The 25881-nt window shown below is 36.7% G+C and overlaps 1 protein-coding gene across 8 annotated transcripts in view; it reads left to right on the forward strand.

Moving 5' to 3' along the window:
* Cpq (carboxypeptidase Q) overlaps window positions 1–25881 on the forward strand; it is a 435354-nt gene that overhangs the window by 174552 nt on the left and 234921 nt on the right. For all 8 annotated transcript variants that reach the window (XM_076911249.1, XM_076911241.1, XM_076911246.1 and 5 more), the window contains one exon: window positions 1443–1650. In XM_076911249.1, the coding sequence (XP_076767364.1) occupies window positions 1443–1650 (208 nt within the window). The remainder of the gene's footprint in view (window positions 1–1442; window positions 1651–25881) is intronic.

Here is a 25881-nt window from a genome sequence, read left to right on the forward strand (position 1 = left end):
ATTGAGTTGTTGTGATGTCTTGTATATACTTATCACTGTACACTTTTGCTGTTAGCATCTTGATCTTAACTAATTTTCTGAGTTATGCAGAATTTCAATCACCATGACAAACACCTGAGAAAAAGAATTTAAAACAGGACAGAATTATTTTGGCTCCTGGTTTTATAGTTTCCATCCATGGTTGATTGTAACCATTTTGATATGGTGAAGATAAGGCAGATTGTCACGATGGAAGGAGCACATGACAAAGGCTCTCACTTTATGGCAGCTGTGACACAGAGAATTTCTGTGGTAAAGAGCTAACTCCTCTTTTATCTTATGCGGGACTCCCACTTTTGTGTGATATTTGCATTTATATCTTCTCCTTTAGTTACTCTTTTCTGGAAATGCAATCAGTCACACTCAGAAGTTCTCCTTACTAACATTTTAGGTAGTTCTCTAAGCTAGTTGAAAATTAAGACATACTTTTATAGAATCCAGTGAGATGGTTCCAGGGTCAAAATATTTGGCATAAGAGTATAAAGACCAGAGCTTAGATTTCCAGTGCCCATATAAAAACTGGGTAGACAGGGCAGCCTGCCTACCTGTTATCCCAGAACTACAGGAGACCGAAACAGAGGATTTCCAGGTGTATGGTAGCTATCAAGATTTGATGAATCAGCAAGTTCTGGGTTCATCAAGAGATATTGCCTCAGTAAATAAAGCAAGAAACACTAGAGAAAAATACCTAACATCAACTTCTGGCCTCCATATGTAAACATAAATGCACACATAAAGTTGTACATGCACATTCATGTGTGCCCACATATGTGTGGACTCACACATGCAGACATAAATACATACAAATTAACCATCATACATAATTATCTCCTTTACTGTCATAAATGTGATAGATTTCCTTTCCTTATCGTAAAATAATCCTCATTCTTCAGAGCAACATAAATATTTCTTAGTTGTCTTGCCATTTTTTTTCTGTGCAGCTTTGTACCTTATTACAAGGTTTGTATATTCTGTGTTTTGTATTTGGAAGAGAGAAAGAAAAGCTAAGTGCCAGTGAGTAACGACAGACCTGAGAGAATCTGAACCAGTTTCCTGCTGCGTGTATGGAACTTGTCTATATATTTAGTGAGTTTCAGAGGGTCCCTTGCCTTCTGTACGTGTGTTTGCTTCTTAGTTATGACAGCATTGTTACTCTCTGTAAGAGATTATGTCAACTTTTCACACTAGGATTATCCAACTTACAAAAAAAATTAGTAATTTTTAAGTGACATAATTATTAAACTTAATTTTATGCATTTTTATTGAGACTAAAAGATATATTTATATAAAAGGCAAATGTTCCTTCTCTGAACATGTAAAAATCAGTGAAAGTTATGATCAATATGTAAGAGTTTTGAATCAGTTTTTACATTTAAGTTAATTTGGTGGTTCCTCTTCTCAAGTCCTCACACAGGTGCTCAGGAATATCAAGATGGTGTGCCCAAGATTCCAACAGCCTGTATTACAGTAGAAGATGCAGAAATGATGTCACGAATGGCTTCTCGTGGGGACAAAATTGTCATTCACCTGGAAATGGGAGCAAAGACCTATCCAGATACTGATTCCTTCAATACTGTTGCAGAGATCACTGGGAGCAAATATCCAGAGGAAGTGAGTACAGCAGAAGGCTGTGCCTTCTGCCAGAGGGCATTCTGGTTAGGTGGCCATTTTTAAAATAGCTAAAAAAAAAAAAAAAAAGAACATGAGTCTGCAATGATGGTCCTCATAAACTCATAAAAGTCTGAATATCATATTTTTCTCATTAAAATGTTCACCACACTAAAGAAGGGAAGACAAATTCAGGGTCAGAATAGAACCCATAGTGTGGAAAATTGCATATATTTCCTTTAGAAGGAGAAATCATGCCAATAATTGACACTATATTAAATTTATGAATATTTTAAAAAGTCATTTCAAAGTACAATAGTATAGAGTCTAGTTCCTTCATTATAAAGCAAAGAAACTAACCTATATAGAAAACCAATGTTCTAGGTCTGCACATAGGCACAAACAGTTGGAGTCTCTTTATGTAAGCGATAAATTTTAAATTTAAGTACGTAACTGAATGTGCTTTGAAGAAATATTCAGTAACCATTACTACAATCATGGAAGAGACTGTTTTCATCATACAAAGGGTCCGTTGGGTCTCTTTGTAGTCCACTTCTTTCTCTACCTCCTTTTCCACTGGCGAGCAATAATCATCTACTTCCAATTATGGGGAGTGAAGGAAGGCCTCAGTAGTGAAGTACTAAAAAATGTGACATGGTCATGCCAGAGACCCTAGCCTCAGACCCGTGGGAGTGAGAACACCCCTTCCCTACCTGATGATGCTCAAGGAAGATGGCAAAGCCTTCCTTTCATCCTTGTAATGATATTCATAGTATGTGCAGAAAATGTCTACCATATCTTTCTTCTCTTGTATAGATATTTGTGACCCGCTTTTGTATAGAGATTGTTCCTACTAACATTAGCTGAACTTGTTTTCTTAATCTAGCTGAATACCATAAAAAAGACTTCCTCCTTGTTTATATGTATATAATAAGCCCACCTCCTAGTTCAGCTGTCTACACAACCCCACTTCCCTCTTCAAGTCTATATAATAATCGTGAGGAGTTTTCAAGACACTTCATTTCCTCCATCTGACCCCAGCTTTTCTGCATATCTGTGTGTCTGTCTTTTCTTCATTTCCTCACCATCCTATATGGTGATATTCCATATGGTATCTAACTGTGGTTTTATATCTTCTAGAATTTCACATGTAAAATAATCACACAATCTACCAGGCTTCTCTAAACTCAATACCATACTTTTGGTATTTACTCATTTTTCAATCATTTCTTCTTACATGTCACCAATAGTACTTATTTGGACTTATTATAATGTGCCTATCTACTCAGCAGTTGGTGGGTATGTACTGATTTCTAGGTTTTGACTACTGTGAATAGTCTCTGAGACTGTATTAGACCTAGTCTTTCTGTAAACTTATGTTTTCATTTCATTGCCTAGTAGTCTGAGTATTAAATATACTGGACTCTATTAAGATGTTTCACTCTCTACACTCACCTTTTCCAGATGGGTAGATAAGTGTTTTCCGAAATCTCTCAGGGCTGGGGCTGGGAAGATGGGTCACTGGGTTAAAGTGTGTGCAGTGCAGCCTGACAACCTGAGTTCAGATTCCTAGAACACATGGAACAAGGCAGATGAATTTGTACATATTTGTAATTTCAACACTTCTAAGTTAGACTCAGAGACACAGAATCCAGAAGTTTTCCAACCAGCTAGCCTAGAGTAGAAAGCACAACAGCCCAGACAAGAGAAACACTGCCAGCCTCAACGTGATGGCAGGCAAGGACTTCTCCCTAGAAATCATCCTCTGATCTCCACACAGGTGATTGATAATTGATGTATGTTCTTGAGACTAAAGATAAAATGTTCATGTCTACTTAGCACTCCCTAGAGTTGATCATACATACCTTATTATAAATATGTATAAAACAGTTAACTGAAGTTCTGCAAAAAAAGAAGTAACTGCATAGCTTCTATGGAAGAAATACACATTCCTTATGTTTCTTTATTAGATTTTAGTCTTTATGACTATATTTTGGGAAGAATCTTCCATATAACTTTCTCAGTACCATTGTGAAGGCAAGGGCAAGCATTTCATCCCCCATTAAATTGGTTAAATTTGTCAATGAGCCTGAGTAAACCATAACCTCTTATCCATGTCTCCCAGAAAGCCTTTTCTGATAAATATCCTTTAATCCCAGTGTGCCATGCCATTGTTTTCATTAAAATTTACAAGCACCTAAAATTCACACTATATTCTATTTATTTTTGCTTTATTTTTTTACTCCAATTCCTATCCTGAAGCTGGTTACACAGTAGCTTTTTAACCCATGTTTATTTTCATTAAATTAAGAGAGTAAGTAAAGAAAAAATGGTTATGAAGATTTTCTTAATTTTCATCTTGAAATCTAGAAAATGTTCTGCCTTTTAAGAACATGATTGTGATTGTCTTGGTTTAGCTATACTCAGTAGTGTGCAGGGTATTCTTCCTCTCTATAAATGCTTTATAGTTAGGCATAACATTCTATTTAATCGACATTCAACATATTTTAACTACGTTTCCATAGCCTCTTCCCATCTTTCCTCCACACTTTAAATGGTCTCTTCCAGACCCTTGCCTGTTTCTTTTCTAATTTGTTCTTCTTCTAGCCTCTATGAACCTCCTCCTTTTCTTTTCAGTGAAGCTCAAAGGTACATGTGATGATAATGTTCACAAACATGGTGTTTCCTTACTTTTAGGCACATCTCTCCTACTCCTTATTAGACAAAAGTTGTGTGAAGGCAAATGCTCAGGGAGTATTTAGAGGTGGCTGAAATGCAGATAAGAAGTGAAGAATATTTGGGGAGGGCCTGGTGAGAAACAGTCCTAAGGAAGAGGACATGAACAGAAAATAGCAATTAAGATAGAGGGAAGAAAAGGTTGGAATTGGTAATAAGGTCTACAAAGCACTATCCCTTTATGGCCTGATGAAAATCTGTTCCCCTAAATTCTGGCAAACCTTTCTAAAATCATTCCACCATGTTTCATTCTTGTTGGTGCTGACTATGACACAAAGATTAGTTTTTGATGGTTTAGGTTGCTAAATTATTGCTGGTATATCCTTGCTGCATTATGACATGGAACATTAAAACATACTTGTGTTAACCTGAGGGAATTATCCCAATAAGATAAAAGAATATTTTTGACTACCTTTATCCCTTCTTTAAGTTGGACATTCAGGAGAAGGCTCATGTAAGGAGAAGGGTCAGGGAAAAGAATATGTAATTGGCTACGCCCTCTGGCCTTTAGGTATCTCATTAATATGGAATTCTCTTGAGGCTGAGGCCTGTAGTGATGCCCTCTACCTGTGCTCTTTAGGAGAGGCTGCATTGCCTTATGTGACTGAATGGTATAGATCAAATGGAGGTCTTCACCATGTGTCAGAAGCCTGGATTCTGGGAGCATGGAGGAATAGATTCCAGTCCCTCACGGTCAATGGACACCTGTTGGGTCTCTGGGCTATTTCCAGCCAGTGCTTCTACCAAAACCCAAGTCATCCTATTACGGTCCCACACCTAAGAGGGATTATCACAGAATTTTCCAAATGCCAATAATATAAACAGTTTTTATTGGATTTCATAATGTAAAGATAGCAGAATAGAGGTTTGATACAAATCCCACCAACTGAGCTTATTTTAGGAGTCTCTCATGCTGACTCCTGAGGATGGATCATTTTTTTTGATGCCTGGAGTTTTCCTAGGTCTCATAAAGTATGGGAAATGTAATTTTCTTTAAAAATCAATTAATGTACTCAAGAAAGTCTTCTGAGGTAAGAATGAGGAAATGTAAATTACTTTAGATTATTTTGAATTGGGTTGCAGAGTTAATAGCATTCACATTAATTTGGATAATACCACAATGAAGGGAAGTGCTTTATTCTTTTCATTTTATTATAAATAAATTCTGTTTTCATACAGTCTGTTCAACTAAATGTAAAGATCCCCAAGAGCAGGAACTAGAATCAGAGACATGCTCATTCACACACTCAGGAGTACCATAAAAATACTAGGCTGAAAGTAAAAATATATACACAAAGGACCTGGTTCATACCTATGTAGGTCCCATGCTTGCTGCTTCAGTCTTTGTGAGTTCCTATCCAACTTGCTTCATTGGTTTAGAGGGACTTGTTCTCCTGATGTTCTCTATCCCCTGTGGCTCTTATATTCTTTCTACCTCTTTCTATCTCTTCTTCAGAGACACATGAGCTCAAAGGGGAGGGGTTTGATGGAAGCATTCCATTTAGACTCAATGTCTAGCTGTGAGTCTCTGCATCTGTTTTCAGTTGATATCTGAGGAAGCCTCTTTGATTCTGATGATGACTGGATAAAGCATTGATCTATGATTATATCAGAATATCACTAGGAGTCATTTGATTGAGACATAACTTTGTTGTTATTGATGTTGTTGTTTGTTTGTTTTAAGAACAGTAAGTGTTTGATTTACCCTAAGTCTCTGAGTTATCTTTCTAGTCTCTGGTGTGGGAAGGACTAGCACATTATGGTTAGTGCAGTCCCTAGGCTGGTGGTCCTGGGTTTTATAAGAGTGCAGAAATTACTTCTTTGTTCTCGCCTAAGATTTAGATTCTTGCCTAAAATTATTTCTTTGTTCTAGCCTAATGTCAGATTCCTGCCTGAAGCCTACTTCTTCATTTCCTTGTCTTAGCTGATGTCAGATTCTTGCCAAGCAGCCTCAGAAGCTCTCCACCTCTCCCCCTTTTTACTTCATAAACAAGGCTGAACCTGTCTTAAGTCATTCTGACAAGAATACCTTCCTTACCTGTCATGGAATATGCATTATCAAAAGCAATGCACTTCTGTGTTAGGTTGGTAAGACTCTGTGCAGAATCTTATCTGTCCTTGGTTTGCCAGGCTGTTAAATTAGTAACTCTTTCTAGGGGGTCCATTTTCAGGTTCAAGCCATGTACTTTGTCTGCCAACATGTTGATGTTGTTAAAGACAAGCTTTAACACGGTGGACAGGAATGAAAGAATTCCCAGGACAAAAAGGGCTAGCATGATCAAGCTATATATGTCATTCTTGAAGCTTGACCAAAATAAAAATACTGACCTCAGGCCATGGATAATTTTATCAGCAGTATCTGCAGCATCAAAGCTCAGCAGAGCAGCATTCTTTAAATTCTTTAAAAAAAAATTTTAAATTCTTTAAAAGCACACTATGCAAAATTAAAACATCCTGAGAGGTGTTAGTATTATGCCAAATACACAGCAAGTGTCTTTAAACTTTTTCCTAGTTATAATGACTATCATTGTAAATTTTAGGAGTAACACAAATCCAGTGGTATTTGGCATGACACTCAAGATGGCTCCTTACTTTTAAACTCTGAACCTCCTTCCAATAATTTGAAAAGGATAAAGAAGTAGTCTTCAGACATAAAAATGACTTTGGACTAGGACAATGAAGTAGGTCTGAGATATTCTGGTCATCCTGATAAGCCCTTAGAAATAGTGATCATGACAGCGATCACAGAACTTTGTTTATTGCCTTGCTTATTCTTTGATTATTTGTGCTTATTGTTACTTAACCCTTTATCTATAGAGAGAAGGACTTTGCTTGAAAAGCCAACCCTAAAATTTTATTATATAAAATCCACATCATAGCTAGGTAGTGGTGGCACATGCCTTTAATCCCAACCCCCAGGAATCAGTGGCAGCATGCATATTTCTGAATTTGAGCTGACCTTGTCTACAGAGTGAGGTCTAGGACATCCAGAGCTATTCAGAGAAATTCTGTCTCAAGCAACACAAAGCAAAACAAAACACAAAAACACATTATATGCATATATGAGAATTTCAAAATATAAAAATCATAAAATGGATACTAGAAATTATACTTCATTGTTCTGGAAAACAAACAATAAAACACCTCATAAGCTAATGATTCTTGATGCAATAATTATTATGTATATATGTGTTAAAATTGCCATGGAATTTTAACACATTTATATAATAAAATGTGACAAAATATTATAAAGCAACATATATCAATATATTAAAGTTTAAAACATTAAAATATTATTTGGACAAAAGAATCTATGGTGGACACATGGTACATAGCATGTGTTGCTGGACAGTAGTGACACATAATGAGGGGCCCTTCTGAAGTGTTGGAGCAGCATACTGTCCTATTGAAGGGGTGTTAACATGGTTTTAGTTTGTAATTCAAATACAGTTAGCAGTTCTCCAATTCCAAACAAATGTTTTCTCTTCTTGCTGATATTTATTTTGCCTTCATTTAATTTTCATGTGCTAGCATGCATTGGGAACCTGTAAGGAGTAGCTCTGCTGTGCTCTCCATTTTACCTATGGATTATTGATTTCATAATGTATCTTAACATCCAACAGTAATGGTATGTTGAGAAACACTGAGGTAAAGCACAAGAAGTAGTGTGTGTTATGGTGTTTTTTCTTACTCCTTTTCTCCAGTTACTCATTAATTTATAACAATTATTATGTGCCTAGTACATTATGGCAATGGGCTTGCCTTAGAAGTTTGCACAGAGTCTAATAAACATAATCTTCAAATGCTGGCTCTTGGTCTGTGTAGGCTATGGTGCCTTTCTGAATATAAACATTAACTTTTGCTAAGAGAGAGGACAGCCTGAAAAAGGCAAGGAGCAAAGAAGTTGATGTACTACCTTAGGAGGAAAAGCCCCATTGTTATTGTAGGCTGCCTGAAGTCACTAGGCATTTGAAGTGGATCTGCATTTCATAGCATTCAGGTCAGTGAGTACATTTGAGCTTTAGTTAACAGGCCTATATCTAAGAAAATTGAAGCAGTGTTGGGAAAGAGAGTGGTCTGGAAAACATTTTAAAGCTAAAATTTGCAGGAGTTCAGATACGAAAGGGAAGAAGACACAGAGGCCATGTGAGGAGGAGGATCTGTGCATTCCTCCCATAGTCCCACAGGTTCTTTTTGAGCCCTAGCTCTGTGCTGGGTAATGTCAGGGGACTCACAGCTCTTTGACTGGAATAGTAGAGACTGACACTTCAACATCATAGGCGGGTAGAAAGCAGTGTGTGTGCCATGAGTGTCATCATTTGTCAGTTCACAGTGCCATAGAGACTCATTTCAGAGACACTGTCCTGGCCAACAAGGCTAAGAAAGGCTTTCTGGAAAGAGTAAAACTTAAAGATACTAATGCTTCTACGAACTGGGTTGAGGTGGACAGGCTATATTCCAAGGGGAGGAAATAATGGATTTGAAAGGACCAAAGAAGGGTGAGGTATAATTTCCTGTAATTTTCAAATCCATCTAATAATTAACCTTGCTTTCATGATGATATTCTGTAAAATAACCCAGAAAAAGGTCATGGCTAGTTTTATGTGATTTACAACATAAACTGTCGAAAAGCTGAGCAATCCCTTTGGAAACTACTCCAACACTGATGTTGTCAAGATTCTCACTGATGGAATAAACAAGATTCTCATTGAAGGAACTGACCTGATGGACAGTCTCATTGCATGCATAATTGAATAGTTAGAGACAGTCCCTGAATGCATGTTTCCCCTTTGTCTGAATGTATCCCATGGCCTGACAATCTGCAAAGCCTTCTGGAAGAGTATAGGAGGTTGTTCTGCCTGGGCAGGAATATTTTTACAAATGTAGGCAGCTGTTTAAACTTTCGTGAGCAAAGTAATTATTAAAAATTTCATGAACATATTGTTTATAGCATTTGTTCACATCATAACTTTGGGTTGGAAGATTTTAGGGGATGGGGTTAGAATGATTTAATCTGTCAAATCTATTCTTTCTTTTCTTTCTTGTAAACTTTTTATAGCTGAGAACCGGCCAAACTAAATCATGGGAAGAAAAAGACACGTGGAGCAAACATGAGACATTTCAGGGTTTGTTTTTCAAATGTCTGAGATGTACTTATGGTCCTGCATGCCCCTGAGCTAAGCTAAAGAGCAAATGGAAACAGTTCCAGTTGTTTTCAGTCGATTGCCACCCAGATAGGCAGAACAAACCCTGGGGACTACTCATTCCTGTATTTAAGTCATTCTACTGTGCCAAATGGGACTTGCAAATGGAGGGATGTGCTTGTTCAAAGGCAGCACACCTTGCCCTGATTAATGATAGAACAATGTGATAAAAACCACAGTTATAGAAGAAGACTAGAACACAGTCCCAGGAGCACTTAGCACCGAAAGATAACACTCTAGACCATTTCACATATTATCTCTTTAATAAGTAAACTTTTTATCCTCATATAAAAGTCAAAGGAAACAAAGCTGCAAGGAATTGCAGGGTTTACAATCTGACCAGCAGAGCTGGTACTTCAATTCATGTCTGACCTATTCAATAACCTACGTTCTCAGCCATTCTTCACCTTAAACTTTTTAATCTCCTTTTAGTTTGTAAAATACATATACCTAAAGAATTCTCCCAGTTATACACTGAATAAAAGAAAATGGAGGCAACCATCAGTATCAAAGGTAGAAAATGCTTATTGAATATCTGTGTAAGCAGGAAATGAGAATTGCGATCACTCTGAGGAAAAAAAGATAAACGATAAAAGAAAGAGTTCTTGTCTAGTAGTTGGTGGGTAATGTAGGCAGCAATTTCTAGAATGAATTCAACCTCCTCTGTAGCCCTATGGGCTAGCAGTACTGTATCCTGGCTGACTAAGTACTGTGCACTGCATCCGTGATTTTGAATATTTTGTGATTCTGATATTTTTGATAGTGAATATTTTGTGATTTAAAGTATAGTTTCATCTATATTTTCTTCAGTCCCCAAACAGAGTTGATTATTATGGTCCTCACTTTAAAGATAAGGAAGCCAAAGAAAACTCATATAGGATTAACAACTACAGTCAGATACATGCCACACAGTAGGAGATAAAAAATGCTTTGTGGAACTGGGAATATCATGTGTGAAGCCCTAGGTTTGATCCTTGGCATTGCATTAGAAATAAGAGGGGTGGTATTTGTAATCCCAGTACACAGGAGGGAGAACCAGGCACATCAGAATTTCAAACTGATTCTTGGCTACTTCACAACTTTAAGGTCAGTCTGGAATACTGGAGACTTTATCCCCCAAATGAAAACAGAGTGTGAATTTCCATAACTTGACTCAGTCACATATCCTTGTGTGTGATATATATATATATATATATATATATATATATATATATATATATATATAACACTACATATCCTTGTAGTGTTATATGACATAGAATAAATACATTAAGAGTATCCAGAAATGCACCTAAAGTGTAGACATGTAAATAAGAAACTATAACAGGACAGTGATGTTATTAAAGTGATGCTGGACCCTTTGAGTGTGCCCATAGTGTTTTGCTTTTCTCCTACTGAGAGGCAGAGTTGAGTTCCTCTCCCTTACATGTGAACAGTTGTTAGTGACTGGCTTCCAATGAATGAGATTAGGCAGAAGTCATGCAAGGTATCCAAGACTTGAGCAGAAAAAGCAATATGGCTTACAAGGAGTGCATTTTTCTCTATGCACATTCTGTTAGGTCACTTGCTAAGGTGTAAGAAAAATGCACATAAAAAGGTCACTATATCGAGAGGCCTCTTAGGCCAGAGATAGAGGTCTGTGTGCTAAGAAACTAAAGCCTTCTAGAAGTCTCACATGTGAGTCAAGAGCACAAGATACATACTAAAGAGTAACTGTGTCTGAGTTGTCACAAAAGCTGAGTGGTAAAGATGAGAAATATGAACAAAAGTTCAACAAATTGGTAAAACACTTACTCAAGATGTCCGAAGCAAAGAGGTGGATGTGTGCACACATAGATGGGTATGTGCCACAGCTAACACACAAAATTGCACAGTATAGGATAATAAAGAAGTCACATAGCTTAAAATGAACGGGATTTTGAGGAATTCATCATCTTACAATTTAACAAACCACTGTTTATGTAGTGATTTTGATCCATATGAATTGGTTTGAAAAGGGAGGAAATTGATTAAAACATTGTTGAAAATTGTTACTTCAAAGCCAAAACCCATAGAATGCTGTCATATGAGGAGTTAGGGTTATTCAGAACAGCAACTTTTCTCTAGTTACTTCACTGTCTGGGTAGAAGTTTTGAAAATTTTAGCTTAATGTGGAGCCAAGAAAATAACAAATGAATAACACCTGGATTTTCCCTGGCCCTCACTGCTCCAGTTCTGCTACAACAATCAGGTAAAAATTAACATTTTATAACCAATTAAATGTGTTCCTTGGCATCATGCTACCCAGCTGAGTTTGTAGAAATAGAAACTCTCAGCTCTACTTGTTATTGTTTGCCATACCTTGTTCATTGATTGACTGTGGAGTGCTAGATATGTATTTCCCACAGTGATAAGTACATAAGCCAAACTTTGATATATACAGAAATCTCTAGGCATCCAATTGCAAGTCTACAGTTTTCTAGAGGTAATAGCAGTTCCTGTTAATCACAATAAGTAAGAGGGCTGTGTGGGCTGAAGAAATGTCTCAGCATTCAAGAACTTACATTGCTCCTTCAGTACAACCAAGTTTGGTTTCTTCCCAGCATCTGTATCTAACGGCTCACAACTGTCTGCAACTCCAGCTCCAGGGGATCTGACATTCTTTTTTGGCCTTTGTGGGCAACCACAAAAACACACACGCACACACACACACACACACACACACAAAGATACACACACACACACAGAGAGAGAGAGAGAGAGAGAGAGAGAGAGAGAGAGAGAGAGAGAGAGAGAGATTGTCTTTTGGACTGTTTCTGTGTTTTGTGATAAGTGAGCAACTTTAAATGATAATCATTGGAAACTTTGGGGAGAGGTTAGAATAGTTCCCTCCTGGCTGTAAGACCTGCTTTGATGAACACTGTGGTCATGTACCAAACATGCCATAATTGTTATATTCCTCACTAAATTAAGCATGAATGGTTAGATGAAGCATATTCTTATTTTGTACACATCTTATTTCTTTTTTTGGGGGGGGGGGGTCGAGACAGGGTTTCTCCATGTAGCCCTGGCTATCCTGGAACTCACTCTGTAGACCAGGTTGGCCTCAAACTCAGAAATTCGCCTGCCTCTGCCTCCCAAATGCTGGGATTAAAGGCGTGCGCCACCACTTCCCGGCAACATTCTTATTTCTTAATTTAAGGTTAAACTTAATTTAATGTCATAGGAAATTTTAGCAGTCTTTATAGGCAGTTAATGCATTTTCTTCCTTAGTCACGCCTCATCTCTTTGTAAAATTACAATATTTAATTCCAAATTTATTCTGATCAGATTTATACAAAGCAATTTCTCCACCTCCAATTATTTATTGTCAGAATATAGTCCAAGACTGGAGTTGTGAGAATGGAATTATGAGTACTTGTGAGAAAACTCCAAGAAAACAAGAAACAACTCTTATGGCCTCAGTTTATTCAAAGCGTAGAATTGTTCTTGGAATGCATGTTCATGCTCCTGTCGGGTGCAATTGATAGGGGTGAGTTTACTTCAGCTGTTCTTATTCAACTGCCTCTATGGGAAGCTATGGTTTTGCCACATGTGGCTTATCCTTGTGATTGTGCACCTTACTCATGTGATTCTTCTTGCCTGATATTCTGAATAAAGTTGGCTATTACATGAGACTTAAGAACAGCAGTTCTCAACCTGTACCCAGAAATATTTTTTATTTTTTTCTTCTTTTTTTCTTTTCATTTATTTCTCTTTCATACAATACGTTCTGACCTCAGCTTGCCTCCCTACCTTTCCTCTCATTCAGATCTTCTGCTCCTCCATTTCACTTGAGAAAAAAATAGCCCTCCATGTGATATCAACGGAACACTGCATAACAAGGTGCAATCAGTCTAGGCAAGACCCTTATATTAAGACTGGACAAAGCAACTCTGTAGGAGGGAAAGAATTATACTAGCAGGCAAAGGAGTCAGAGACACTCTCATCCTCACTGCTAGAAGTCCCACAAGAATATTGAGCTACACAACCATATCATATATACAGAGGGCCTAGTACAGATTCATGAAGACTCTGTGATTACTACTCTAGTCTTTGTGAGTCTGTATGAGCTCTGCTTAGTTAAATCTGTGAGCTGTGTTCTTCTGATGTCCTTGACCCCATCTGGCTCCTATAATCCTTCCTCAGGGTTCTTATAGCTTTGCTTAATATTTGGCTATCAGTCCTTGAATCTGCTACTCTCAGCTGCTGGAGGAGACCTCTCTGATAACCACTGAGTAGGGTCATCCAGCAGTGTCAGGCAGTGGCTGGGGTCTCAAGGTAGCCACTCGCCATAAGCTCTGAGCCACCATTGTCCCAGCACACTTTGCAGGCAGGACAGGTTGTGGGTCGAAGGTTTTGTGCCCAGGTTAGTGTTCAAGTCCCAACACTGGAGGCATTGCCTAGTTACAGAACACATCAGTTCAGGTTCCATGTCCTCAATTACTAGGAGTCCTCATTAGGGTCACCAGCAAAGGTTCTCAAAATTTCTACTGGGTTTTCACACTGCCCTCCAGATGGCCACAATTCTAGTTGTTTCTCCCCATACTTTCTCCCTCCATCCTTCCCTCCCCAACCTTGTTCCCCCTGTTTCTGTCCCCACCCCAGTCTACCTGCAAAATCTATTATATTTGCCCTTACTAGGGAGGTCTATGTGGCCACCCTTGAGACCTTCTTGTTACATAGCCTCTCTGGATCTATGGATTGTAGTATGATTATTCTTTATTTAACAGCTAATATCCACTTATAACTGAGAGTACATATCATGTTTGTCTTTCTGGGTCTGTATTGCCTTACTCATGATGATTTTCTTCTACTTTCATTCATTTGCCTTCAAATTTCATAATATCTGTTAAAGCTGAGTAATACTCCATAGGGTAATGTGCCACATTCTCTTTATCCATTCTTTGTTTGAGAGACATCTATATTGTTTCCAGTTTCTGGCCATTTTGAATAAAGCTGCTATGAACATAGTCAGGATAGAATAGAGTATCCTTTGGGTGTGTACCCAAAGCTTAGGTCATGAGGTAGAATTATTTTGAGTTTTCTGAGGAACTGGGATATTGATTTCCATAGTGGTTGTACAAGTTTGCACTCCTAGCAGCAATAAAGGAGTCTTTATATCCTCACGAGCATGAGCTGTGACTTGTATTATTAAGCTCATCCCTTCTTTTATCAATAACTTTCAGCATCCAATAAGATGATCTTATGGTTTTCTTTGTTTTGGTTTTATTTGGTTTCAGTTTGCTTATATGATGGACTGCATTGACTGATTTTCATATGTCAAACTATCCCTTTGTTTCTAGAACATTCCTCTTCTTTCTACTTTGTGGACTAATTTGAGGAGTATTGGCATTGGCTCTTCTTTGAAAGTCTGTTAAAATTTTGTGGTAAAACAACCTGTCCCTGAGCTTGTTGTTGTTGGCATTGCTGCTATTTGGAAGACAAATGGTTACTTCTGTTTCTTTAGGAGTTACAGTTCTGTCTAAGTTGTTTGTTTGATCATGATTTAACTTGGAAAGTAGTATCTATCAAGAAAATTGTCCATTTCTTTTATATTTTCCAGTTTTGTGAAGCACGTATTTTAAAAGTATGACCTAAAGATTATTTGGATTTTCTTGGTGTCTGTTGTTATGTTTCCCTTTTTATTTCAGATTTTGTTACGTGGGATATTCTCTCTCCATCTTTTAGTTAGTTCAGATAAGGATTTATCTATCTTGTTGGCTTTCTCAAAGAACCAACTATTTGTTTCGTTGATTCTTTGTATTGTTCTCTTTGTTTCTACTGTATTAATTTCACCTCTGTTTTATTATTTTTTGCCTTCTACTCCTCTTGAGTATGGTTGCTAGAAAGCTCTCTAGAGCTTTCAGGTATACTGTTAAAGTGCTAGTTTGAGATATCTTCAATTATTTTATGTAGACAGTGCATTTAACTTTCCTCTTAGCACTGCTTTTATGGTGTTATATAAGATTGGATATGTTGTACATTCATTTTTGTTGAATTCTAGGAAGTTTTTAATTTATTTCTTTATTTCTGTCTTGACCCATTTTTCTTTCAGTACATGTTCACTTTTCATGTATTTGTAAGTTGTCTGTTGTCATTGGTATACAGCCTTAATCTCTGGTGGTCTGATAGGATGCAGGGAGTTATTTCAGTTTTCTTGAAGCTATTGAGATTTTCTTTGTGACTTGAGTATATGGTCAGTTTTGGAGAAAGTTTGGTGAGGTACTGAGAAGAAAGTATGTTCTTTGTTTGGTTGAAATGTTCTGTAGATATCTGTTAGGTCAAATACTGGAACCTGTTAGCTCCAGTATTTCTCTGTTTAGTTTTTCTTTGGATAACCTGTCCATTGGTGACAGTGGAGAATTCAAGTTTCTCACTATTATCCCATGAGCATCAATGTGTAATTTTATTTTTTTTTTTTTTTTTTTTACAAATGTAAAATGTATTTGTGGCATAGATGTTAAGAATTGAAACATCATCTTAGTAGATATTTTCCTTTGCTGAGTATGAAATGTCCTCCCTCTTGTTTTTTTATTGATTTTTGGTTTGAAATCTAATTTGTTAGGTATTAGAATGGCCTCACCACCTTGCTAGGTCTATTTGCTTGGAAAATCTTTTTCAATCTTTTTTATCTGAATAATGTCTATGTTTGATATTGAAGTGTGCTTCTTGTATGCAACAGAAGGATAGATTCTGTTTTCCCATCCATGCTTTTAATCTGGATCTTTTCATTGGGTAATTTAATCTACTGATAATGAAAGATATCAATCTTCAATGATTGGTAATTTGTGTTATTTCAGGTTTGTTGTTGTTGTTATTGGTGGTGGTAGTGGTGTGTGTAAGATTCTCCCCTTTTTTGTTTATTCTGGGATGAGATTATTTTCTGTGTTGTTATGGTTGTAATTAACCTCCTTGGATTAGAATTTTCTCATGAGTATCTTCTGTAGAGCTGGTCTGTAGATAGACATTCTTTGAATTTGACTTTATTGTGGAATTTCTTGTTCTCTCTATCTATGGTGATTGAAAGTTTTGCTAGGTATAGTAGCCTGGGCTGGCATCTGTTGTCTCCTAGAATCTGCAGGACATCTGTCCAGGCCGTTATGAATTTTAGGGTTTCCACAGAGAATGCAGATGTAATTCTAATAGGCATCCCTTTATATGTTTCTAATTTCTTTTCTGTTTTAAATATTCTTCCTTTATTTATTCTGTATGTTTAGTGTTTGATTATTATCTGGCTGGGGGACTTTCTTTTCTGTTCCAATCTATCTCATATTCTATAAGCTTCTTGTTCCTTTATAGGCATCTCCTTTAGGTTAGAAAATTTTTCTTCTCTGATTACATTGAAAATATTTCCTGGACCTCTGTGCTAGTATTCTTTGGCTATTCCCATTATTTTTAGGTCTGTGTCTTTTTCATAGGATCTTAAATTTTCTATAATTGGGGGGGGGGGAGGTCAGGAATCTTTTAGGTTTAGCATTTTCTTTGACTAATGCATTTATTTCTTCTATTGTATCTTCAACACCTGAAATTCTCTCTTTCATTTCTTCTATTCTGTTAGTGATGCTTGTGTGTCTATAGTTCTTGTTCACTTGACTTGACTTTCCATTTCCTGAATTTCCTCCTCAGTCTTTGTTTTCTTTATTGTTTCCATTTCCATTTTCAAGTCATAAACCGTTTTATTGATTTTCTTTGACTGTTGTTTTTGTTTGGTTCCCCTTGACTTTCTTTAATGGATTTACTCATTTTCTCCCCACCCCCACCCCCTTTTTTTGGCTTTTCCTTGATTTTTATAAGGAATGTATTCACTTCTTCAATGACCTCTATCATCTTCATAAAGTTAGTTTTAAGGTTTTAAATTAGTTGTGTTTTAATACTCAGGGCTTGCAATAGTAGGATAGCTGGGTTCTGGCTATTGTTAACTGAGTTCTTAAGTTGGTGTCTAGGCATCTGTGTTTGGGGTGATTATAAGTCTAGGTGCTGGTTTGGGGGGTTGTATTTGTTGAATGGGTGTTTTGTTCCTTGGTTTCTGTTTTCTCTATGGTCTTCAGGCCTTAGCAGGGAGTCTCCCCCTGAGTTTGGACCCAGGATATGGCAAAGAGGATAAAAAATACATTGGAAATAGTGTCAGAAAAAGGGCACCAAGAGACTGAAGAAGGTCCATGGGTGGGCAGCCTACTGAATTTCCAGCAGGTGTGGCCTGTTGTGGGCATCCCTATCTCCAAAATATTTACATTATATTTCATAACAGTAGCAGAATAAGTTATGAAGTAGCAACAAAAATAATTTTATGCTTGTGTGTCAACACAATATAAAAAATTGTATTAAAGAGTTGCAGCATTAAAAAGGTTGAGAACTACTACCTTAGTCCACTACATTTTTAGGCCCAGCTTTCCCAGATTCACACTGCCAACTAGAGTAGCAAACAATTTATATCATAAGACTCTTGAGTTCATAATGTAGAGTTTGATATTTTTATTTTGAACTTCTAAGAAGCTGGCCTATTTTTGAAGGCACTAGAATCAGAGCAAGTCAGGACATTATTTCTAGAGATTTCTTCATCTTTCAGTAGATAAAGTATGAACAATGGATAAGCCCATGAAAGGTTCTGATTGAATCTCTTCCACCTTTGTCTTCTATACCTCCCAATCAATGTTCCTCAAATATGCCTCTATGTAGAAGTATAAAGTGTCAGTGACTCCACGTTTCCTAAAAGGTGATTGTTAATGTTTCTTCAACATTGGATCTGGTATTCACATCCTTGCACCACAAAAAGTAATGGTGGGCAGATAGATATTTTCTCTCAGTAACTCATAGTCTAGAGACCCATAAGACTCCATGCCATGGGCTTGGTGTCATTTTTGTCTCTTTGCCTTGTCTGTACACATCCCACTTTCCTTTCTTAGTGAAATTTGACTGACTCCTTGTTCATATATTCATTTATTATTTCTATAATCTTCATTTGCTCAAAATGATTTACCAAACACTAATAATATCTTGTCAATCATGATTCAAAGGCATGCTCAAACATCACAAACCTCAAGGAGTCTTTGCTATCCATCTATCCATGTACAATGCTTCTTTTTTGCCACAAACCCATGCCTCATTTCTGAGTATGCAGTACTCACTCAAAAGTGATTAAAAACAACAAAAGAAAATTAGTGAATTAATGGACTACCTGAAGTTGTGAAACATTTTCAACATAGTTTCCACAGCAGATCTTCCTAACAACAACAATAAAAAGGTTATAGAACCTTTAAAAGAATAGAAAAAGGTTATAGAACCTTTATAGAACAATAAAAAGGTTATGTCCTGACTTCTATGTCATTGCTTTTATTCCTTCATATCACCACATTCTATCCTCTCTAAAAAAATGGCCGTAAAAATCAGTATTGTACTCTCTCATTCCTTTCCATTATAAAACATGGTGTTTTGAGGATATCATCGAATGGGAAGATTGTCATAGTTTTGTAATGGGTAAAAGTCACCAAAATAGTTCTTGTGAAAATCACTTTTATTTACCATATTTTAGGGACTTTATTGTTAAACCTTCACTTAATCTCTCAATTACCTGCATTATCATGCAGTTTTATTGATTTTATCTTATAGATAAGAAGTGGAAAGAGATTAGGCAATGTATCAGTTTGCATAGAACTAGTACACGGGGATTTAGCAGATCTAGCCTTACTTAGTCTCTGAAACCCAAGAGCTTACTCTCCCTGTTTATCTCAACCTACATATGACTTTGAGGTCTGTGGAGCTGCTGACACACTGAGCATAATTTTCATTTACATAGTTGATTCTGTATTACCTCTGTGAAAGAAGAGTAAACTTTGATATTTGAATTTTTAATATTTATTCACTTTTATTTTATATATGTAAGCATTTTTTTTCTGCATGTTTTCTGTGTACTGTGTATATGCAGCATTTGTGGAGGCCAGAAAAAGGATAGTTGTATCCCCTGGAACTGAAGTAACAGATGGTTGCTAGCATTCATTTGGGTGCTGGGAACTGAGCCCAGGTCCTTCTGAAATAGTAAGCAGTGGTCTTAACCAGAGAGCTGTGTCTCCAGCCCTGCATCTCCCATGTTTGATTTTCTGTTTGTTTACTTCTGCTGGAAAAAAGTATTAGAGTCACAGAAGGGCATCTCAATAATTATGTGGCTTTGGCATAAAGTTCATTTTAATCTGTGCATGACCCTCCTTCTGGAGACAGAATTATTTTTAATTCTGTATTTAAGAGAAACTTATAGGAAAGAAAGTTTATAAGACCTAAAAGAAAGAAATTAGAGCTTGAGAAAGATATCTTTACCCACATTCTATTCTTTGGACATGGCATCTCTCCTAATATGTGTGCTTCTATTGGGTCTGTGAAGATTTGGAATCTTAACCAGAGACAAGGACAGACAGAGAGGGCTGGGGTTTAGTCACTATGGAAATGCACTGTGGTATTTTAGGATTTCAGTCACAGTTTTTTTTTTTCTGAAAATGGGGTTGATTAAAGATTCCTTGAAATATTATTTTTGGTTAGCTTTGGCCAGGTGTTGAATATTAGTCACTGCTTTTAAGAATTAGGAGGCTTTGGAGGAAAACATATTTGTCTTGAAGAAGTAAAGGCAAAAATGATCTTCCCATGGAGGAGATAGAAAAGGCATAATTGGAGGACCTGGAGAAAATTTAGCCATGGAAATGATGAATTAGCCAAAAGCAGTTAACAGATTATAGGTCTACTGTTGATTTGTTAGAATACTGCAGTTACAATCCATAGTACTCCACTCTTTAATATCAGTGGTACTAAAGATACTCAGACCTCTTAATGGGATGAACCTGGAAGCACTGGTGGACGGAGTAAAAAAGATTGAGAGTTCACAAAGTTACCAGTGGTCCTGCTCTCCATAGTCAATTCTGTCTTTTAGTGAACAGTTATAGATAGTTTCTAGCATATAAACAAATGTAAGTGGAAAGAACATCAAAGATGCAAAATTTACTAGATTTGATAAGAAAATTATAAAGAATTATGAATGAGATTTCTAGGAAATCTCTGTGTGCAAGAACCTAAGACCAAGATTTTATAAATTTTATTGAGTGAAGGGTTATAGCTAAGTTAAGGTGCTGTAATATAAAAAGAAAACACCTTGATAGCAAACTAAGCACTGTGAAGAAGTGATCATGAAGTTTGTATTATGCATGTGCCTTTGATCTTGAACAAAGAAGCCTAATTAGAGTATCAGATACCTTAACTACAGTTCATAGCCACTAAAATATGACTTTGTGATATATTACTTCAAGTTAAAAATTTTTTCCATTTTTTCTCAGTTGAATAGGACATAAGATTGTTTAGAGTTGTGAATGTGTTTCCATGTAGGAAGCTGGAAGTGAGTTTTTATTTCATCCCTGCATTAGATCTGGCAGAAAAAAGATATGAGAGCAAGAAGTCAGCATGAAAGACACAGGATGACAGAGATTAGGCTTCGTTTTCTGGGGACTTTGGACCAGACCATAGACACAGTGTCATGTGTTTGGTCTCATGCTGCTTATATCATGTTAATTTGAGTTCCCAAAATTGCAGGAGAATTCACATGCTCACACATAAGACACAGAGGGAACCCTGCCCCCATTTGGTTTTGATTGATAAATAACATTGTCAGCAGCCAATGGCTGGGCCACTTCCTTACCTCCACATGACCACTCCAACTCCCTCCAATATTCCTGAATTATTACCCACTAAATTGTATATTCCATTTTTGCTGTCCTGGACCTCCTAGGGCCACACACCTACATGATGATTATGTTCTCTATCCCAAACCTTCTCAGGCATGGTTCTGCTTCTCCTGATATGGTGGATCTCCTTCCCCCTTCCTCTTTACTCAGTTCTTTGCCAGAGAATTCTGAAAGTCCTGCTTCTGTCTGACCAGCCCAGTCATTGCCTGCCAGCAACTTTATTTACCAACCAAAACCAACTGGGGGTTACCTCAGTTTCTTCTGTGCAGATGTATAGATTTGCATGCAATTTGGGGGACCCAAATTAGCATAATAAAAGCAGCATTAGACGAAACCCACATTTCCCCCTTTTTGTTCAGCTATAAAAGGCTCTTTTCTCTCAGATATAAATTGAGCACAATTACAATTATGCAAATTATAAGATATGATATACTTATAATGCCCAGACTATCAATTTTGTCAGTTTAGATACTGTACTCTATCATCAATCCTAACATAAAGAGTTTACAATTCTATACCTGAATTATGTTTTGATTTTAACTTACATTACCATCTGAAAACCATCCTTTCAAATCTAGAGTATCTTCCTTAATATTAAACAACTTAAGTCTAATTGTGATATTATAACTAGTCTTCAACCCCATCAGAGTTCTGTGAATGAATTAAATATTACCTGAATACATAGGAATCACAAAAACAAAGCTTTCAAAACTTAAACAATTTGTAGAGACAGCTGACTGCCCAGAGAGTCCTCTATAGTCCTCATAATGTTGGAGCATCTGTCTTCAGCCTACTGGCCCAAAACCATCTGACAGACTTTAAGTGAAGCAGGAACTATGAAATATTAGTTTATCCTGTCTTGGCAGAGCTAAGCTGTCAAATATCACACATCATGTGTCCTTTCCTAGACAGTATATTTTGTCTGTAGATGAATTAGGGCAATGCTTGTCCAGTGGCTACCTTGCCACAACTGGACCAACTTCATATGTAGATAAGAATCTTGATATTTCCCTTGAAGTGTGAAGAGGGTACTGTCAGGAGCAGCCATGTCTCTTAGTCAAAAGATCCATTAATAATGAAATGATTTTAAATGCCATATCTTGAGGATCTCTGATGCTTTTGAAGAATATCTATATATAGTATATCTGAACTGTTAAAACTTGACTACTCTTAGCTATTTATTATTTGAATAATATTGAAAACACTCTAATTTAAATAAATCAGAATCTAATATTACCATGAGTTTACTACCTGACCATTAACTCACATTACTTAATCATCCTAAACAATTTATAATAGTGGCTATTAGAAGGACTGGGTCCTTGTATTTTTTAATGAGTCGGATAGGCACAATGCCTATCTAAGGGTAACAAAATTAATTTTAAATTTGTATAAAAATTAAAAGATTTATACCAATGAAAACTTTAAACCTGTATTAATATATAAATTTAGTACTAATGTAAAAAATTATAACTCCAATTCTCATCAAAATTTAGAGATTTTTTACCAATGTAAAATTATGGCTATAAAATGTTTTGTATAAAAGTAAATTTAGTAATCTATCACATATATTTAATTTTTTACAATATTACTCTGTCCTCCTTTTTTCCCACCCTTTCACATTACCTAAAAAAGAAAGAATAGAGAAGAAGAAAGGAAAGAAATCCCCAAGTCTAAGTTCTCTATTTAATTTCCTCCCTGTCCAAAATTATGACCATTTCTAAATTGTCCCTTATAAAATGACAGCCTATCTATAATTTGTAAAATAACCATAACCAGACACCCAAAACCAAGGATGACAGAGACTCTCCATGGCATTTTCCTGTTGAATAGGAGCAATGAATTTTTTAAGGGGTGGGAGGGGTAGGAAAATTGGAAAAACTGGTTAGACTTAAGACAGCTAGCTTTAGCATTTGCTATCCAGTCTCTGTATGCTTAGAAAATTCAGCATTTAACTGAAATTCTGACTGGATCTGTCTGAAAGGCTGGATGAACCAACTTCATTGGGAATCAGAATCTATTCCTGAAGTTGTTCTGGGAGCAATGCTCTAGAAACAGCATCAGAAGAGGCAGAATCAGCAGGTCATTCCAGCATCCTGAGGATAAATCTTGTCAGATCTGCCTCAAGGTATTTTGTTCAGCAATGCATGAATCTTACAACCATGTTTTTGTTTTGTTTTGGTTTGGTTTGGTTTTGGTTATTGTTCTATAAAGATATGTGTATGGAATGTGCAAAGTGCATAAATTAGTTAAGGATGAAATTTTGCTCCTTATTTGAGCAGGTGAAAGACAACTGTCTTTTTTAGGAGTTAATTTGATCAGTAACCAATTGTTATAAATCTTTATTCATGACATGTGAAGGATGGCATGATAACTCTTAATGTTTCTGTAACTGAGAAGATTTATTGGATAGTTTTAGCTGACATTTTGGCTACAGACATTTTAATGTCTAAGCCAGTTTCAGGGTTATTCCCATGTGAGGGATCAGCATATCATGTTACCTGTCCTATTTGGTCTTCTTGAATATTTATTCTCTGTCTCTAGCTAAGATCTTCAGGCGGAGTCTTCCTGTATCATATCCGATCCATGTCACTTTGGAAAGGGTCCAAAGCCTTTTCTTCTTTCCTGTTAACACAAACACAAAGCCTCTCTCCCAAAGAAACATGTCCTTCGTCCAGCAATCCAAAATCATCTCATTCAAATTCGCAGCCTCCTTTTTAAAGGCCTGCTCTATTTTGACCTCTCTCACAGACGATTTGTAATACCATAACCATCAAACTTATAACCACCTGCATTTTGATAATTAAAATAATTCAAAGCAATTAAAGCAATCATAAACAATTACATCTGTTGTTGATAAAGCACTCGTTTCACATCTACTCCTGCCTTTGTGTATCTACCCCTTTATGAGATCAAGGGACTAAATTTATTTTATCTGAGAGAGAGCTCCTTCCTCGTCTTCTACATTTGTTCCTACATGACATAACAGTGCCACTATTAACAAAAAAAGTATTGAAAAATATGATTTGGAGTAGAATATGATCAAAAGAAAGGACACTTGGCGTTAACAGTGTTAAAGTTATGTTGCCACAGGATAATCATATTCTGCTGGCCAGGCATGGAGAAATCTTGGTCTGTTTTCCAGTACTAGAAATGTGTAAGCTTAGAGCACTTAATTTTCAGCAGAATTAATGACAGATGGGTAAGTAAATAAACAGAGTAAATAAATACATAGATTACAGATAGGTGAATATGGTGTTTGATATTGGTTGTTGCTAACTGCCTAGTCAGTATTCCTTTGGCTTAGTAATCTTATTTCTTCACATAATAATGGTTAGTGAGACTTGTATACTTATCTTTGTGCCAAAGGGCTGATAGCTCTGCCTATGAATTATACATAAGAGTTATTTTTGTATGACATGCGTAACTGTGATTCTTAGACTCATGGACTCTCAAGGTTGGTTTGGAACTTGATTTTCACTGAGATTTTTTTTCTATATTCAGGTTTTGTTTTACATGTAATTTTTTTTTTAGCAGCACTTCCTAGAAAAAAAAAATGATTTCACCTAAGAGGTAAAACCCTTCTTGTATGTTGCCAGTCTTTAGTTGTTCCTAGATCTACACATGACATGAAAGGCAAGGCCCATTGACTGCTCCAATTTTTTCTTTAATTCCTCAGTGGTTCCTTGTGAAGGGAGAGAAACACACTTAGCAGATAGATCTAAAGTAATCTCTCAAACTGCTGACTCAACAACAACAACAAAGCACTCATCCACAGACACATCCTTGCCTGGTCAGCAGCCAGTGATTGGCTCTTATATGTTATCTTAGTTTAAATCCAGACAACTCTAATTAGTCATGTTACTATCAGGATTGTCCATGAGCTCAGGCAGGCCATTGTCTGGCCGCATTGCAGTTTAACTCCAGCTTCTGCCCCTTGTTTCTTTCCACTCCCTTTCTCTGGTGTTCATCCTAAGGGTATTAGCTTTTTAAAAATTATTTTTTTTAGTGAACTGCCGGTGGCTCGGTCCTTAAGGCGCCCGCCCGCAGAGGGCACGCGTCTCTTGGTGTGCGCATTCAAATCCCGTGCTCCCGCTCACGCGTCTTGTGGGGAAAAAAAATTATTTCTTTTATTTTTGAAATTATAATATAATTACATTGTGTGTGTGTGTGTGTGTGTGTGTGTGTGTGTGTGTGTGTGTGTGTGAATTTGTATAGCTACTAATGACAAAAGAAACAATGACTTTGAAAAGAGCAGGAGGGGTGTCTGAGAGGGTTTGTGGAAAGGAAAGAGAAGGAGAAAATATTTGGTGCTAAATTCTGGTACAGAGTCTGCTTTCTGTAGGGCATAGCCATGAATTTGTAATATCACTTTCTCTTGTGAATGAATCATCCTAGCTTATTTATGCACTCAGACACTTTCACAGGGCTTCTGGAGTGGGTGATACCTATGTATAATCTTCAATAGAATTATAATGCATCTGGATTTGAAGACTACTATAAGTCTTATTGTTGTATGAAGCTCATATATTGGGGAAACTTTTCCATGGTGGCTT

This window comes from Arvicanthis niloticus, chromosome 13 (genome assembly GCF_011762505.2).
Source record: "Arvicanthis niloticus isolate mArvNil1 chromosome 13, mArvNil1.pat.X, whole genome shotgun sequence".
Lineage (NCBI taxonomy): Eukaryota > Metazoa > Chordata > Mammalia > Rodentia > Muridae > Arvicanthis > Arvicanthis niloticus.